At 43.1% G+C, this 19008-nt stretch overlaps 2 protein-coding genes across 5 annotated transcripts in view; both read left to right on the top strand.

Moving 5' to 3' along the window:
* Positions 1-19008, top strand: part of PDP1 (pyruvate dehydrogenase phosphatase catalytic subunit 1) — a 669997-nt gene that overhangs the window by 474065 nt on the left and 176924 nt on the right. The gene's annotated exons all lie outside the window — the stretch shown is intronic.
* The window catches only part of TMEM67 (transmembrane protein 67), a 61450-nt gene continuing 51806 nt past the window's right edge, over positions 9365-19008 (top strand). The window contains exons 1-2 of one of the 4 annotated variants that reach the window (XM_084621547.1): positions 9365-9581; positions 12964-13052. In XM_084621547.1, the coding sequence (XP_084477673.1) occupies positions 9398-9581; positions 12964-13052 (273 nt within the window). In that variant the 5' untranslated portion in view covers positions 9365-9397. The other 3 variants (XM_084621548.1, XM_084621550.1, XM_084621549.1) reach the window with 3 other exon arrangements.

The raw sequence follows: 19008 nt of genomic DNA, 5'->3' as shown, positions 1-19008 counted from the left end.
TTTTTCCGGCAACCTTTAACGAGCATTTTAGCAATTCAAAACAACAGCACAGGCTGCTTAGCCTTGCGATTAATGAGGCAAATAAGCGGTTATGGCCTTGTAGCTGATTCCTGCCGTTATCCTAACTTGGCGCCAGCAAACCCTACACAAAACAGCTCTATCTGCAGCTGCAGCATTATTTTGGGAGTGCAAGGGCTTTCTCAGGCCAGCCAGGACTGAATTCTGTGAAGGGGGATTGAGCAAAGAGTCTTCCTCAACACTCATGGCCTTCCATCCCCTCGACTTACCTAGTGGCCATGCCCTGGGACCCCAACATTGCCTTGGTGCTGGCTGGAATAGCTTTGATGTGGGGTTGGCGGGCTGTTTTCTGGTGGGACGAGACATAGGATACTAGTGACGATGTCAAGGTAAATGAATGTGTTATAAGGTCTCTTATTTCAGAGTAGCAGCCGTGTTAGTCTGTTTTCGCAAAAAGAAAAGGAGGACTTATGGCACCTTAGAGACTAATACATTTATTTGAGCATAAGCTTTCGTGAACTACAGCTCACTTCATCGGATGCATTCCTATTGTCAGTGATAGATGCCTCAGGCTAGGTCTACACTGGCATATTTTTTTCACCCAGAGCTTGGTCAGTGATAAAAAAGCACTTAAAGAAAATTGCTGTTGCGTATTCACATTGTCTTCCACTGTCGGAAGAGCGCATTCACACTTGCGGCACTTGCATCGGCAATGAGAGCAGTGCACGGTGCAGCTCTCCCCCCTCTGCTGCTCAGTCTTGTGCGAAGGTGGAGGGGATCGTGGCACATCGTGAGTCCAGGCTCATTGCCCAGCGATGCACTGCTTTCCGTCCCAGCATTCCATGTGCTTTCGTCTTCAGTTTGCGGCATTTTTCAATGTCCCTTGTTTTCTCTTTGCCCCACCACATCTATTTGCAGGAATGGGTCCTGTGCTGATCTCCACTGCTCTGCAAGCTATCACTTTGTGAATAGCAGTGCTGTTATTCTTGAAGCTGCGAAGGCAACGGCAGTCACAGTTGCCTGATGCGGTGTCCAACATCGAAAGCAGCAACATTAGGTTACTTTTGGCATTCACAAAACAGCTGAACACAGTGGAACATCACTTTTGGGCTTGGGAAACTAGTACTGAGTGAAAGGATCGCATTGTTATACAGGTCTGGGAACTTTCGGATGCGGAAAGCCACCTTCCTGGAACTGTGTGCGGCACTTGCCCCAGACCTGCGGCACAAGGATACCCAAATGAGAACTGCACACTCGGTGGAAAAGCCTGGGGCAATTGCAGTATGGAAGCTGGCAATTCCAGACTGCTATCAGTCAGTCGTGAACCAGTTTGGAGTGGGAAAGTCGACCACTGGGGCTGTGTTAACACAAGTGTGCAAGGCAATGAATCACATCCTATTGCAAAGACCCTGACTCTTGGCAACGTGCGTGAAATGTAGATGGCTTTGCAGAAATGGGTTTCCCTAACTGCAGAAGTGCAATAGATGGAATGCATATTCCAATTCTGGTACTGGGCCACCTTGCGACGAAGTACATCAATTGGAAGGGGTACTTCTCCAAGGTTTTTCAGGTGCTTGTGGATCCTCATCGACATTTCACTGACATCAGTGCAGGATGGTCCAGAAAGGTGCATGATGCATGTATCTTTAGGAATAGTGGCCTGTACAGAAAGCTGCAAGCAGGGACTTTCTTACCATAAGGTCATCGTAGGGGAAGTCAATATGCCCATAGTGATTCTGGGAGACCTGGCGTCTAAGTTCCCTCTAAGCTGCGTAGCTGTATGGCTGTGCAGCTGTCTATTAAGCCCCGCACAGGGGCTCAGGACTGTGGTGGGGAGAGATGCCTCTCCCCCAGCATGGACCTGCTGCAGCAGGGAGAGGCGCCCCACCCCGAAAGCCCCAGTGTGGAGCTGCCACAGTGGGGAGAGGCGCCCCTCCCTGCCGGCCCCAGCACGGACCTCCCCTGGACTTGCTGTGGCCGGGGGAGAGGAGCCCCTCTCCCAGCCTGGCCCAGGCCCACCAAAGCTGCCGGGGAGAGGAGCCCCTCCCTCTGCCAAGCCCAGCCCCGCTGGAGCTGCTGTGCCTGGGAAGCAGCGCCTCTCCCCCAGCCCTGAGCTGCTGTGGCGACAGAGGCCTGGGGAGAGTCTTGGGTCAGCCTTGGGTCAACCTGCACCCCAAACCCATTATTCCTGGCCCCACCCCAGAGCCTGCAGCCCCCCGCACCCAAACACTCTGCCCCAGCCCTGAGCCCCTTCCCGTGCCCTGAACCACTCATCCCTGTCCCCACTACCAGAGCCCACACTCCCAGCCAAATCCCTCACACCCCTGCACTCCAACCCTCTGCCACAGCCCTGAGCCCCCTCTCACACTTCGAAACTCTCGGACCTACCCCCCACCACATGAATTTTGTTATGTGCATCAATATGAAGGTGATGTGTCATACATCACCTCCATATTGGTGCACATAACAAAATTCATTCCGCACACAGACATAAAAAATTAGAGGGAACACTGCCTGGCGTACACCTTAATTGCATGGCTCCTGAAGTTGTACATGGGAAACCTAGATAGCAATAAGGAGTGGTTCAACAACAGGCTCAGTAAGTGCAGAATGATCATGGAATGTGTGTTTGGCCGGTTAAAGGCGGGTTGGCAATGCCTATATGGCAGGTTAGACCTCAATGAGGAAAATATTCCCATGGTTGTAGCCGCGTGTTGCACGTTGCATAATATGTGTGAAGGGAAGGGCAAAAAGTTTACTCAGGGGCGGACTGCCGAAACAGAATGCCTGGCTGCTGATTTTGAGTGGCCAGATACCCCAGGGCCATACTGCCTAGCCATGTTGGGAAATGCCCAGCATGCAGAAACAAAGCCAGCATTCTACACTTCTCTGCCCTCAACCCGCTTCAGAACTTCACAAAGCAAAACCACTTACCAGGGGACTCCTCTCCTGCTTCTGGCTCACCAAAGAGCGACTGCAGAGACTGGCTAGACACCTCTGGAGTGAAGAACAGCCCCTGACTGGACTCACCATCAGGCGACTGTGCCATGGGCTCCACATCTTTTTCAGCTTCCACCTCTTCATCAATGACTTCCTCTGGATTTGGTACACTTTCCACTGGCTCCAGACCCACCAAAGTATCCACGGTGCTCTTGGTGGTGGAGGTGGGGTCGCCTAGGATAGCATCCAACTCCTTATGAAAACGGCAGGTCTGGAGTGCAGCACTCGAGCGACCGTTTGCCTTCCTCACCTTATGGTACACGTTCCTCAGCTCTTTCACCTTTGCACTGCAGCATATCCCAGTCTTATCCCTTTTCACACAAGCTGCACGCAATCTGGCCGAAGGTATCGAAATTCCTACAGCTGGAGTGCAGCTGGGACTGGTCAGCCTCCTCTCCCCAAACACTTATCAGATCCAGTAGCTTCAGTGGTCCAAGCGGGAGATTGTTTGCTGCATGGAGCCACCGTGGTCACCTGGGAGGATGCAATGTGAGCTCTCCATGCTGCGCAAACAGGAAGGGGAATTTCAAAATTCCCAAGGTTTTAAAGTGGGAGGGATGGAAGGTTGTTTACCTGGCAGCAGAGTTGAAACTGCTGACCAGAGTGGTGAGGATGGGCATTGTGGGACACATTCTGAAGGCCGATAACAGCACTAAAATCAAGCGCGGTGTCTACACTGGCACTAGAACGATAAAACCTTGGGACAAAAAGCCTTATGGCACACATTGAAGTGGTTTTATTACAGCGCTGCAACTGAGGAGTCTTGTCGCAAAAATTGGCTTTGTGCAGTGTGTACACCTCTGCTGTTTCCTTGCCAAAGGTTGCCTTTTGGTGAAAAAACTTACCAGTGTAGACCATGCCTTAGAGACTGGGCATTACGAGAGAGCATTAAGTCAGGATTCTGCTCTCCATTTGAGTAACAACTATCTTCAATTTTGGTTTGGAAATAGGTGCCGGTTTTTCTGGAAGAAGTCTCCAGCTTTCTAGTCTTGCTGCATGGGGACATACTTTTCTTATTATTTTATTGTGAAAAATACAAGATAGTTGGTGGAATACAAAATGTAGGCGGATTGAGTTTATATGACAGCTGGACCTCTTTGCTGTCTCCAGGAGAGATGTTACTGGTGCAGGAAGATAAAAGTCTCTGTCACCAGGTAACTAGACCCTTAAGAGAGTCATTGTTACTGCTGAAATGTGTATCCAGTTGGGAACTGCTAGGGAGCAATTGGTGTGATAAACTTGGTATGAGTTTGCAATAATACCACACAGGATCATAAACTGTCATGTAATTTTGTGTCTGGAAAAGGATGGTCAGGAATAATAATGAAGACATCTAGTGTACCGAAGTTTTGGTAGGGTTTAGAGAGGCAGGAGGGGTACAGGTGAGTTTTGGTAGCTGGGGAAAAGGGAGAAGAAATTACCCTCTTTTTCCTTCTCATCCAGCCATTTTTCTTCTGCACCATAACTCTGCCCACCTTTCTAAATAAAAAGTAAAGCAGGATAAAATCAAAGGTGAGCTGAGAGAGAAAGGTATCTAGAGTTGTGTCCCCTTTGCTGTTTTCTGCTCACTGCTTCTGATTTTACCTTTGCTTTGCAGGCAAAAAAAAAAAAAAATTAAATCTATTTTGATACAAGTTTATTTCTCCTGCCTCTGCCTTGGTCTATACGATCCCCTTTTACTGGGTTCTCTGACCTTATATTTTATGCTATTCTTATATTCCCCTTTCTTTGTACCTTTTCTCCCAGCCTACTCATCTTTTTTTCTTCCTTATTTCTCATCCTATTCCTCCCTCCCTCCCATTTAATCAATGGACACAATAATACCAGGGTACAAAATATATTGGAATGACTGAACAGGTCGTGCTTGTGCAAGAGTGGCACTATATGTGAAAGAAGGCGTAGAATCAAATGAAGTAAAAATCTTAAATGAACCAAACTGTACCATAGAATCTTTCTGCATAGTAATTCTATGCTCGAATAATAAGAATATAGCAGTAAGGATATATTACCGACCACCTGACCAGGATGGTGATAGTGACTGTGAAATGCTCAGGAAGATTAGAGAGGCTATTAAAATAAAAAAACCTCAATAATAAAGGGGGATTTCAACTATCCCCATATTGACTGGGTACATGTCACCTCAGGACGGGATGCAAAGATAAAGTTTCTTGACACCTTAAATGAGAGCTTCTTGGAGCAGCTAGTTCTGGAACCCACAAGAGGAGAGGCAATTTTTGATTTAGTCCTAAGTGGACCACAGGATTTGGTCCAAGAGGTGAATATAGCTGGGCTGTTTGGGAATAGTGACCATAATATAATTAAATTTCACATCCCTGTGGTGGGGAAAACACAACAGCAGCCCAACACGGTGTCATTTAATTTCAAAAAGAGGGACTACACAAAAATGGGGAAGTTAGTGAAACAGAAATTAAAAAGTACAGCGCCAAAAGTGAAATCCCTGCAATCTGCATGGAAACTTTTTAAAGATATCATAATTGAGGCTCACCTTAAACGTATACTCCAAATTAAAAAACATAGTAAGAGAACCAAAAAAGTGCCACCGTGACTAAACAACAAAGTAAAAGAAGCAGTGAAAGGCAAAAAGGCATCCTTTAAAAAGTGCAAGTTAAATCCTAGTGAGGAAAACAGAAAGGAGCATAAATTCTGGCAAATGAAGTGTAAAAATATAATTAGGAAGGCCAAAAAAGAATTTGAAGAACAGCTAGCCAAAGCCTCAAAAAGTAATAGCAATGTTTTTTTTAAGTACAACAACCAGTGGAGCCACTGGACAACCGAGATACTAAAGGAGCACTCAAGGCTGATAAAGCCATTGTGGAGAAACTAAATGAATTCTTTGTATTCAGGGCTGATTCCCCACTCCGGCACTTTGAGTAAAGAAGGTGCGGGCCCGCAAGGATTTTAAAAATTCATATGGGCCACTCCAGGCTGGTATTAAACTTCCAAGGTCACAGCTTTTCTCTGACCTTGGATGGCTAGACGCTGCCACCACCCAAGTGCAAACCACCCCCCACCCCACTCTTTTTGAGAACCCAGGAAGGAACACTTGGAAATTCCTTCCTATGGGGTGCCCTTAAGCCCTTTCACATACACCCCACCCTGGGAAGAGCTCAGAAAAAAACAAAGGAAATAAGCTGTTGCCACCAGCTAATTAAACAACATCCACAAACCTCTTAGGGACACAAAAATTCAATCCTGTTTTTAAAAAAGGTAAATTTTATTAAAAACAAAAAGAAAGGAAATACATTTGGAACTTAGGCTTTTTGCTAGATTTTAAAAGAAACAATTACAAAAATTAAGCATCAAGATAGCTCTTTTGAGGTTTAGCTTAAAGATTACAAGCAAAAGATCTATCTGGCTTTAAGATTAAACTCGATAAGTTTATGGAGGACATAGTATGATGGGATAACATGGTTTTGGTAATTAAATATTCATGGTAAATAGGCCCAATGGCCTGTGATGGGATATTAGATGGGGTGGGATCTGAGTTACCCAGGAAAGAATTTTCTGTAGTATCTGGCTGATGAATCTTGCCCATATGCTCAGGGTTTAGCTGATTGCCATATTTGGGGTAGGGAAGGAATTTTCCTCCAGGGCAGATTGGAAGAGGCCCTGGAGGTTTTTCGCCTCCCTCTGTAGCATGGGGCACGGGTCACTTGCTGGAAGATTCTCTGCTCCTTGAAGTCTTTAAACCACAATTTGAGAACTTCAATAGCTCAGACATAGGTGAGAGGTTTTTCGCAGGAGTGGGTGGGTGAAATTCTGTGGCCTGCGTTGTGCAGGAGGTCAGACTAGATGATCATAATGGTCCCTTCTGACCTTAAATCTACGAAACTATAAAAGAGAAACATTTGGGTTTAGCACAAAGGAGTTCACAAGCCAATAAGAAAGAAAAGACATAACCCTCATAGTGTTTATTTTAGACATTCCTTGATCTGGGGTTTTAGATAAGTAGGTTTGAGGTATGAATTGATGTTTTTCATACCTGGTTTTAAAGCTGCTTACAGCATTGCTACTCTGTGTCTCCGCTCTCTGGAGAGCGACACAAAGGGAAAGCTTTTTTCCCCAATTTTAAAAAGTTCTAGCCCTCCCATTGGCTCTTTTGGTCAGGTGCCCACTCCCTTTCCTTTACCTGGGGGACTTTCTTATCCCTTTACAGGTTAAGCAAGCAGAGAACAACCACCAAGAGGGACTTTATAGCTAACGGGCTGGCTGGGTGTCCATAAAAGGGAGCTACCTGCCACTCCCTTCATTTATCACAGCATCAATCTTCACGGCTGAGGATGTGAGGGAGATTCCCAAACCTGAGCCATTCTTTTTAGGTGACAAATCTGAGGAACTGTCCCAAATTGAGGTGTCATTAGAGGAGGTTTTGGAACCAATTGTTAAACTAAAGAGTAATGTCACCAGGACCAGATGGTATTCACCCAAGAGTTCTGAAGAACTCAAATGTGAAATTGCAGGACTACTAATGGTAGTCTGTAACCTATCATTTAAATCAGCTTCTGTACCAAATGACTGGAGGATAGGCAATGTGATGCCAATTTTTAAAAACGGCTCCAGAGGTGATCCCGGCAATAACAGGTCAGTAAGCCTGACTTCAGTTCTGGGCAAACTGCTTGAAACTATAGTAAAGAACAACACTGTCAGACACATAGATGAACATAATTTGTTGGGGAACAATCCCTCATCAAAGGCTCTTAAGCAAAGTAAGCTGAAATGTGATAAGAGGGAAGGTTCTCTCATGGATCTGTAACTGGTTAAACGATAGGAAACAAAGGGTAGGAATAAATGGTCAGTTTGCAGAGAGAGGTAAATAGTGGTCCTCCATATTCATACATGATCTGGAAAACAGGGTAAACAGTGAGATGCCAAAATTTGCAGATGATACAAAACTACTTAAGATAGTTAAGTCCAAAGCAGACTTGAGAGATCCTTTTGTAGCTCTTTGCAAACTGGGTGACTGGGCAACAAAATGGCAGATGAAATTCAATATTGATAAATGCAAAGTAATGCACATTGGAAAACATAATCCCAACTATACATATAAAATGATGGGTTCTAAATTAGCTGTTACCACTCAAGAGAGATCTTGGCATCATTGTGGATAGTTCTCCAAAAACATCAACTCAGTGTTCTGCAGCAGTCAAAAAAGCGAACAGAATGTTGGGAATCATTAAGAAAGGGATAGATAATAAGAGAGAAAATATAATTTTGCCTCTATATAAATCCATGTTATGCCCACATCTTGAATACTGTGTGCAGATATGGTCGCCCCCATCTAAAAAAAGATATATTGGCATTGGAAAAGGTTCCAAAATGGGCAATATAAATGATTAGGGGTATGGAACGGCTTCCATCTGAGAGATTAATAAAACTGGGACTTTTCAGCTTGGAAAAGAGACGACTAAGGGGGGATATCATTGAGGTCTATAAAGTCATGACTGGTATGGAGAAAGTAAATAAGAAAGGTTTATTTACTTCTTACAAACACAACAACTAGGGGTCACCAAATGAAATGAATAGACAACAGGTTTAAAACAAACAAAAGGAAGTATTTCTTCAATCAATGCACAGTCAAGCTGTGGAACTTGCCAGACGATGTTGTGAAGGCCAGGACTATAACAGGATTCAAAAAAGAACTAGACAAATTCATGGAGGACAAGTCCATCAATGGCTACTAGCCAGGATGGGCGGTGATGGTGTCCCCAGCCTCTGTTTGTCAGAAGCTGGGAACGGGTGACAGGGGATGGATCACTTGGTGATTACCTGTTCTGTTCTTTCCCTGGGGCACCGGGACCTGGCCACTGTCAGAAGACAGGATACTGGGCTAGATGGACCCTTGATCTGACTAGTATGGCCGCTCTTATGTTCTCCCTCTTTCTGCCACACTCACCCATTCTCTAAATTAACTAGCAGTCTTTTGTATTTTTCTCCCTCACACCACATTGTGCTTTTCTCAACCTGGTGTTCCGCTGTGGGGGAGGGGAGAAGCAGTCGCACAGCCACCAGCCCACCCTTTCCTCCCCTGTGCAGCTCCCTCTGATTCCTAAGAAGAAGGACCCGCCTTGAATTACCAGCAGGACAGTGGGGTGGGAATAGGTATTGTTTCATATTCTCTGTGTATATATAAAGCCTGCTGCAGTTTCCACGATATGCATCTGAGGAAGTGAGCTGTAGCTCACGAAAGCTTATGCTCTAATAAATTGGTTAGTCTCTAAGGTGCCACAAGTCCTCCTTTTCTTTTTGGCCCCTCTGGCTGTCCGTAGCTGGGGCTGTTCTTTACTCGTCGGGGGAGGTGGGGCTCGCCAATCCCCGCGCGGGGTCGGGACGCTTAGAGGCTGCTGGGATCTGAGTAGCCATGGCGACGGTGGGGCGCTGTGGCGCCGCTGCGCTGCTCCTGGCGCTCAGCGTGCGGCTCTCGGCTGGGCAGACTTTCTCCCTGCCTCTGCGCCAGCCGCAGGACTGCGGCCATGCCCGTTACTTCGATATCTCCAGCCTGGCGTGCGGCCAGTGCGGGCCCCACCAGGGGCGGAGCGCCAGGGGTGAGAGCGAGCGAGGGGCCCAGGCGGGGGCGTCCTGTCTCCCAGCAGGCGGGGCAGGGTGTGTAAGAGGCCTAGCCTGCCCCCCGCCGCCTAGGCACTGGGGGTGGGTGAACCCCCATCTCTTGGGGGGAGCTGTTCTTGGAGGCTCAGCTCCGTCGCGGGGTGGCAGAGCCTGGGCTGAGGGGGCTGCGTCGTGTTACGGCCCGCTGCGGGCTGCGTTCCCGAAGTACCCGTTAAAGCCGTGTTTGTGGTGGTCCCGGGGAGCTGAGCGGCGCGTCACGCTAAGCAGGGGCAGGTGGGGGGTTTGTTCATCGTTTTGGCTCTTACGACACTGAAGCGTTTGTTTTAATTCATCGTTTGCATGGCAGAAATCGGGATGCTCATTCTTTGCACGTGAACTGTTTGGCAAGTCTCCAGTGATCACCCATGGATAGTGGGGTAGTGATGCTTCTAGGGGAAAGTGGTGATCCAGGGAATTTTGTCCTAAGACTTTTTGTTTTTCACAGTAGCATAGGTGGGTTGAATTTACAGTACATTTACCATCCTGGGGCAGTAACTTTACCTTGTGGGAACGTTGCAAGACAAGTTTCTCATTTCTGCGGTGTTCAGTTTGTTTGTGGTTTGGGGTTTGTTTTTAAGAATAGGAGTAAACCTGAAATGCAGGTCTTATTTTTATTGTCTAGTTCTACCACAATAATACTGCTGAGGAAGAAATTCAGTTTCCTCCAAATGTGTGAATCTTGGACAGATATGAAGCAGAGAAAGAGGAAGGTTTAAAAAAATACATCATTTTGACCAGCTGAATGTAATTCCGATGTGATCATCTTTTTTTCATTTCGTGTAACAATTGTCCCAAGCGACAAGCCTAGAAATGAGAGAACAAAGTTTTAGTCTTTTCCTTTTTGTGTTAAATATGCGTAAATGTGGTGCTCATTAACTGAAGAGTTGATAGTATTAGTCAAGGTTCTTTCCACAATACGTGGCTGACATACGATGATGTTTATAAGTATTTCTGGGTCTTTGACACTTGTAAATTTCTGCAAACATTTACTTGATCAGATAGGTCCAGTACTGTAGAACCTCAAAGATACAAATACCAGAGTTACTGACTGAAGGGTCACAAGTGCCTGTATCTTAAAGGTAGGCACATCTGGGCTGCCTGTCCCCCACAACCGGGCAGCCACTTATAGCTGTGGTGAATGCTGTTTTCCCCTCTGCCTCTCCCCTGGCTGGGAGGGGGACAAGCTTGCAAGCTCGGAGCTTGGGAAAGAAACTTCTAAAACTGCTATTGAAACCTGACCTGGAGTGTAAGCTGCTGGAGCCTGAGCTCTGGAGGAGCAGCTCAGTTTTAAAGGACCACAGCCTGCACCACTCAGTGGTTTGAGCATTGGCCTGCTAAAGCCAGGGTTGTGAGTTCAATCCTTGAGGGGGCCATTTAGGGATCTGGGGCAAAAATTGGGAATTGGTCCTGCTTCAAGCAGGGGGTTGGACTAGATGACCTCCTGAGGTCCCTTCCAACCCTAACCTTCTATGATTAACCACGCACTGACACTGCGGTGCCTCAGGGTGCCTCACTCATCACCCTTGCAGCTGGGGCCATCCTCACTCACCGCCCAGCCACTGCAAAGCTGTGAGCCCCTGCTCCGAGCAGTCCGCTCTGAGGAGCGTCCAATAAAGCAGGGGTGGCCAACCTGACCCTGAGAAGGAGCCAGAATTTACCAGTGTACATTGCCAAAGAGCCACAGTAATACATCAGCAGCCCACCATCAGCTCCCTGCCCCCGCTCCCAGAGCCTCCTGCCCACCAGCAGCGTTGCTGTTCAGCACCTCCCCCTCCTTCCCCGCACCTCCTGATCAGCTGTTTCGTGGCGTGCAGGAGGCTCTAGGGAGAAGCGGGGGAGTGAGGGCATAGCAGGTTTAGGGGAGGGGGTGGGAAACGGGGCGGGCAGGGCCTGTGGTAGAGCCAGGGGTTGAGCTGTGAGCACCCCCCAGCACACTGGAAAGTTGGCGCCTGTAGCTCCAGCCCCAGAATCGGTGCCTATACAAGGAGCCGCATGTTAACTTCTGAAGAGCTGCCATGTGGCTCTGGAGCCACAGGTTGGCCACCCCTGCAATAAAGGCTTGTTCAGAGTTACAAACAACCTCCATTCCTGAGGTGTTTGTAACTCTGAGGTTCTGCTGTAGTTCATTTCAGGTTATTCAACAAGTTCAGTGCAATAAGTAGTTCAAAGTTATGAAACAGATTGGGACCTGAAAAAGCAGGAAAACTTACTTTCCTCTTTGAATCTATATATGAAAACTAGGGGTGAGAAAGGCAAGATCTACTACAGTAGTACCTCAGAGTTATGAACACCAGAGTTACAAACTGACCAGTGAACCACGCGTCTCATTTGGAACTGGAAGTATGCAATCAGACAGCAGGAGAGAGAGAGAAGCAAATACAGTGCAGTATTGTGTTAAATGTAAACTACTAAAATAAAAGCAATATTTTTCTTCTACATAGTAAAGTTTCAAAACTGTATTAAGTCAATGTTCAGTTGTAAACTTCTGAAAGGAGAATCGTAACACTTTCTTCAGAGTTAAGAACACTTCAGAGTTACGAACAACCTCCATTCCTGAGGTGTTTGTAACTCTGAGGTTATACTGTTTTATGTGATCTCTCCAGAGCTGAGAGCATTTAGAATAGGTTCTGTTTTGAAATGTATATACATAAAAAAATTCAAAACATGCTGTTGTTACGTGAGTATTGTACATTCATGTGAAGAAGGGAATAATGGATCAGAAAAGTTCTGAGAATTTTTTTAAATGACCTTGCCAAATTGATTATTGACATAGTTCAATATTTTACATGTTTAATTTTATATCCACTTTTGTAATAGAAATAGCAATAAATGTAAACAACAATTGGTGGCCCTGTTCCTATGTGGCATGGTGTACCCTCAGCTTTCACAGCTGAAATCAGTGGAAGTTGCGAGCACTACACACTTCGCAGGATCAAGCCCATTGAATAGTATTTGCAGTATTTGAAGATAGGTTATTTTACTATTCATGTTTGAATAAAGGAAAAAATATATTTTAAAAGTACTGAATTTAAAATAGCTTACAAAATAACTTTGAAGCTCTTTGCACACAAAGAAGACAGTTGTTTTCCAGGTTATCTTTAATCTTTCAGAGTAATTCTACTTTTGAAGGGTAAAAACTGAACTCTGACATGAACATTCTAAAAGAAGTGGAGTGTTTTTACTGCAGTTCTTATTCAAACATTGTAGTTGTTTAAGTAGGAAATTGCGAGTCTTCATTTAAGAGCTGTAGCAATTGCTCGACAATAGAGTTGGGGTTTATTTGTATAAATTGGGGTGAAAATAAAACTATTTACTTTTTAGGTATTTCATGTGTATGTCTACCAGGATTCAAGATGGTTTCTAATAATGGTGGGCCTTCTGTTGTTTGTGAAAAATGCCCAGAGAATATGGTAGGTATTAAGCTTTACATATTGTGATATGATGATACATTTTTGTAGTTTTACAGGTCTTCTATAAGTTTTATTTTTTTAATAAAATTTATTACAAAATTTCTTACTTAATTTTGTTCGGAAAATTTTAACTTAATGTTTTAATAGCAGTATTTTTATTTAGAACTATTCAAAATTTTGTGTTCAGATATTGGTAAGAGTGCCATATTTATGAAACTTGTGATTCATCTTACAACAGTTTTTAGCTGTCTATGACAAACATGGGGAGCTTCCTTTGAATGTAAGATGAGAAAAATGTTTTTAATTTTTGTGGGAAAATTTGACTTTTGTAATGTTTAAAGGCTGTACTTTTTATGTTTGTAAAAGTGAGTCATTGCCAAGAAAATTTCAGTGAGGCTAGAATAAGGATACTGAAATAAACAGTAGTAACCAATGTAAATAAGGTGATAGGCAAGCGTAAACCTGCCTTGAATAACTTTTTGGTTTGCTCATTCTCTCATACAACCAAATACTTTGCTAACCAAACAAGTTGTAGAACACACAGGTTTCTTAAAAGCTGACCAATTTAAGCATGATTTAAGAAAAAATAATGTATAAAATGTCATGAGTGAGCAAACAACTTAAGGGTATTCTAAATTTTGGTTTAATCTCTTATCAGTCCTTGCTTTCTTTTTGGCTATGTCTACACTGCACTTTCATCTGTAAAACTTGTGTCGTTCAGGGGTGTGGTTTTTTTCAAACCCCTGACCGACAAAAGTTTTACAGTCAAAAAGCAGTAGCATGGACAGCGCAAGATGCTCTGCTGACAACAAAGCTACTGTCCCTCATTGGGGGTGGCTTTATTTTTTTGGCAGAAGAGCAGCTACGCTGTGTACCTTACAGCGGCAGGGCTGTAGCAGCACAGCTGTGCCCTTGTAAGGTGTGCAGTGTAGACATAGCCTAAGTGACTGATGGCTGTGTCTCTGCACGAAGACCACCCCTTCATGAAATCCCTAGGCTCAGTTGTTGGGTTTTTTGCTTCTTGTCTATTTTTGGCATTTGTATAGCTTAGACTACCATAATGCCTAGACTGTGGCCTTCCAGCTTTGGTCATCTTATCTCTACCTTTAACACAAGCAGCGACTTTTACATTGATCTTCAAAGATATGTATCTTATTAACTTTTGACTGTTACCTAGTAAATTCTTATTGCCTATCTAGGCTAAGTAAACTTGTGACTTCATGTCAGCTTCTTTAATCTCACTGTTTTAAAGACAGAGGTGTGTGTTGTCGCTCTAGCAAACCTCCTCGGGCATAGCTCCATTTCTGTCTTCCTTCTTTATTGTAACTAAGGCTTACTATATCCTTCTGTTGCAGGGTGGATTAAATTTAAATTGATTTAAATCACTAGTCAGGAAGACTCGGTTTAATCATGGATTTCTACATAAAAGTGCATTCTTGTTGGTTGTTCTAACCTTAATACATATTCTTCACAACTCAGAGATAGATGTAGGTTTCATTTTTAGAAGATACACACTATACATTTTTAAAGCTATTTATTTTTAAAACTTTTCAGATTAGTTTTACAGGTATATCAGAAAATGAATGATAGTTTGGCTTTTTCATTTACCAAAGGTAATTGAAGCAGATATTTATGAAGTCACTGGGAAGTGAACGAGCTTCAATCCAACAGGTTAATCATTAATATTTGGAGGATTTTCTTGCCGTGCTGTATTAGGAGGAGAACATCATCAGACACACAAATTGTTTTATTTAACTAAATTTTAAATTTAATTTAAATAAAGTTATGTATTCTGGATTTTTTCTTCAACAGCAAACATAATATTTTAACAAAACAAGCATATGAATTTAGTTTAACATTCAAGTGTTTTAAAATCAGGGTTGCTTAAATTGTATTTAACTAAAATAGTTAAATTTTTTTTTTTAAAGCAAGAATTAATTTGATTGTCAGCCAGGTCAACATGAGAAACCATAAAATATTGGCTTCTGCAGCTAACTCGGTCATCTTCACCTTCATTTTCCTCTTTGTTCATAATCTGGAAAAGAAAAACAAGCTTTCCTGCTTTTTCAGGTCCCAAACGATTTCTCAATTTGGAATGAATTTGTCCAAAAGAAGAAAATATTCTTTCTACAACGGGAGAAGAAGCTACTGCTGTTAAAGTGAGGATTATCACTTCAACAGTCTCCAAATCCAAGTGCTTAAGTGACTTCCACCAGTTCACTGGTGCGATTTTCTTTAAAACATCAGGAAACATATATTTCTTGAATGGTTCACCTTTTGCTCTGAAGTTTATTATAGTTGGCATTATAGAGGGATGATTCCTGGATGTCCATGTCATAACTAACTCCTCTTCAGCAGTTAAGGTTTGACCCTGGTACCGAGTATTGAGAATATTTGCAAGAAAATGAGCTGGAGATAGTGCTTGTCCCATTTGTTTTTTTTAAATGATTGTAATTTAACTCCTGTCATTGCATATTTCTCTTTTCAAGATCTCCCTCAGTTCCTTCCTAATTTCAACAGCATCAGCAATAGAACAGCTATTTCCCTGCATTTTGTTCAAGGCTACAGAAATAGGCTTCAGGGTACTCCGCATTCATTCAACATTTCTCTTAAGCCCAATGTTGAGAACTTTGGCTGACAGTGTCATCTATTTTTTTCATGATTTTCTTCACAAACTGTCATCAGATTAGGCCAGTTCTTGATATAATGCTCAGAACAGTCCACTACCGTGTTCCATCACACGTCTTGTGGGAGAGTTAACTTGGGTCCTCCTACTTTTTTCAGAGCAGCTGCTGCAAAGTGGTTGTTACAAAAGTATTTTGCAATTTCAACAACATTAGCCTTTATTTCTGGAACACTGAAGTCTTTGGCTAGGAGGTGCATCAAATGAGCACTGCAACCGTATGCTATTAGCTTGGGACTCTCTTCACTTTTCTACATTTCTTCTCATCTTGGATACATTTGCAGCATTGTCTGTGACCAAGCTGCATACTAGACATTTGAATTTTTTCCCCCAGTTTGTTATAGCTTTTCTTGTAATAATTCTGCTGTGTGTGAACATTTCCTGATGTCTCAATTGTTTCTGTAAGGAAGACATTCCCTTCTTCTGTTGTCACACAAGCACATACAACAAGGTCATTGTGGACATTGCTCCACCCATCAAGACTCAGGTTAACAATTCACCCTCTAGACCTTTTGCACACTGTTCAATTTCTCTTTCATACACTTTAGCCAGCAATTTGCTAGCAACATCTGTTCTGTTGGGTGGACTGTATCCTGGTCTTAGTGACTGAACCATGTTAATGAAGTGTGGGTTCTCAGTCATACAGAAAGGAGAGTTTGTTGCATAAATAAACCGGGCAATTTTCCCATCAATTACCTTTCTTTGTAATCTGCTAGTTCTTATCACAAATTTATCTGTAATTGTTTCTGGATGATGGAGATTTTTTTTTTCTTTTTGCTACGGGTGATATGCTGTGGTTATGTGACATACATGATGTGACTGAAACACTATCATTGTCAGATAACTCTGAAACTTTAGAAAATGATGGTGATCTTGAAGGTGGATAGTCTTCGGAATTCTGTATGTTGAGGGGTGGCTTCTAAACAAAATAAGTCAATGCAGTTATTTTATTATTACTATACTGCTTATTTAGTATTACTCATTGCATTCACTGACACTCAATACTACTTTAAAGGTGGAATTGTAAAAGGAAGATCTGCCTATTTCAGCTATTTATTTTTTAATCACAACTGCATCTAAAATGATAGTACCATAGAGTAACCACTTTATTTTTTGCTCAAACATGAGAATTCAAGTATAGTCTAGAAGGAAGACAGGCAGTCCTTAAGAAAGAAGTATGAAATAAAAAAGTTGACCAACCTGAAGATCCTGCTTGTTCAGACATGTTCCTTTCATCATCTTCAATGCAGCTTCTTCCTGAGAAGGAACACTTCTTGCATTTCTTTTTTGCACTATTTGTCTTTTGCACGCATGCTTGTCTTACCCACAGGTAGAGGAACTTCATTAAAATATCCCTAAACTGCGTCTTTTTTATGGCCTTCTGCTATTATAGGTTTTCCCTTCTAGTGAGATAATGGTATGGTAGATCTCAAATCAATGAAGGCTACGCTCATAAAGACCTCAAGACTTCTGGAATATGCTGCTCAAACCGTTTCACTTTTGTTTCTACTGCCTGTCTCTCGCTTCTCACATTTATCTCCAGATCTATTCCAGCCCCAACAATCTTCTATTCATTGAACTTTTTGAAACTTTGCACTTTTAGAGAGAGGTAAGGGTTTGACTTTGTGTACACAAATTTGCAGAGGGACAATACGGTTGAGGTTTGTTATTTCTCTCTTCTATATATTTAAAAACATTTTTGCTGTTAACAAGCGTGTTATCTCTGGAGACACAAATCTACAGTTTGAGAACTGCAAAACTAAACATCTCTGATGGTATCTTCTAGAGTGAGCACTGAGTCCCATTGGGTAGATGTATAGATTATTTAGGTTAACCTTCCCAGAAGCCCCTGGACCCCCATAAGATTGGGTCCCTAATCCATGAACTATTGGAACTCATTTACAAAACTTTTCTTAAACATTACTTGAATATATTGTCTCATATTATAGAACTAGAATTTATAATCCCTATTCCATGATGAGATATCTTTGAGTTATAATGTATCTTAATTAAAACTATCTTTAGATAAAAGAAAAGGAGAACTTGTGGCACCTTAGAAGTGAGCTGTAGCTCATGAAAGCTTATGCTCAAATAAATTTGTTAGTCTCTAAGGTGCCACAAGTACTCCTTTTCTTTTTGCGGATACAGACTAACATGGCTGCTACTCTGAAGCCTATCTTTAGATAGGTTTTTTCCCTCAAAAAAAGCATTTTATCAAAAAAAAAATTGATTTTTGATTATTTTTTTTTTAAAAGTCATTGATTTTTATCCCCCTATTCTGCTGTCTATAATCTGGCATTCATTCTTGGACCCTATGGTAGGTTTTAAGCAAAGATAGGATGGGAATAGTGGAGAAGGAGAGAGATATTCAGTTCCCAATTCCCCCTCCCTCCCTCCCCCCCGGTCATACTCTGCAGTGGTGGTGTAGCTTAAGGTACGTGTGTACACGTGAACACTATGGATGTACAAGACTCTATACAACTACATAGGTTCTAGGCTGCAATTGCTTGACCCTCAACTCTTCCATTTCCACTGTTTCCCCATCACATTTGGCTATAATCAGGGCCCTACCAAATTCAGAGCAATGAAAAACTCATCACGGAGCGTGAAATCTGGTCTTTTGTGTGCTTTTAACCTATACTATACAGATATCACAGGGGAGACCAGCATTTCTCAAATGCGGGGGGGGAGGGGGAAGGCTGACAAAAAGGGGGGGTCAGAAGGCTATGGGGGGGGTCTTGGTATTGCCACCCTTACTTCTGTACTGTAGGGGATTGCCAACTTTACTTCTGCGCTGCTGCTGGCAGGGTGCTGCCTTCAGAGCTGGGTGCCTGGCTAACAGCTGTCAGTCTCCCACCAGCAGCAGCGCAGAAGGGTAGTAGTACCACAACCCCGCCTACAATAATCTTGTGTCTCCCCCCCCCCCAATTCCTTTTTGGATCAGGACCCCAACAATTATAGCACTGTGAAATTTCACATTTAAAGTCCCATGACCGTGAAATTGACTAAAATGGACCATGAATTTGGTAGGGCCCTACCTATAAAATCACTTCTGCATTGGTGATAAGTTGTCAAAATCCATAGCATTCATTTTTTTATTAGATGATGTTACACCATTTCTGTTGTAAAACAAGCACTTTTAAACTACACTTTATTTCCAAGATGGCATAAATAGATTTCAACTAATGCTTTAAAAAACAAACTAAAACCTCCTCTTATACTCTAACTAGGTACTGTATTGTGACCTCAGACTTTTGAAAAGATCAGTCAGAT

This window comes from Lepidochelys olivacea (assembly GCF_965140295.1).
Source record: "Lepidochelys olivacea isolate rLepOli2 genome assembly, chromosome: 2".
NCBI lineage: Eukaryota > Metazoa > Chordata > Testudines > Cheloniidae > Lepidochelys > Lepidochelys olivacea.
This window is presented reverse-complemented; position numbering and strand designations above follow the sequence as displayed.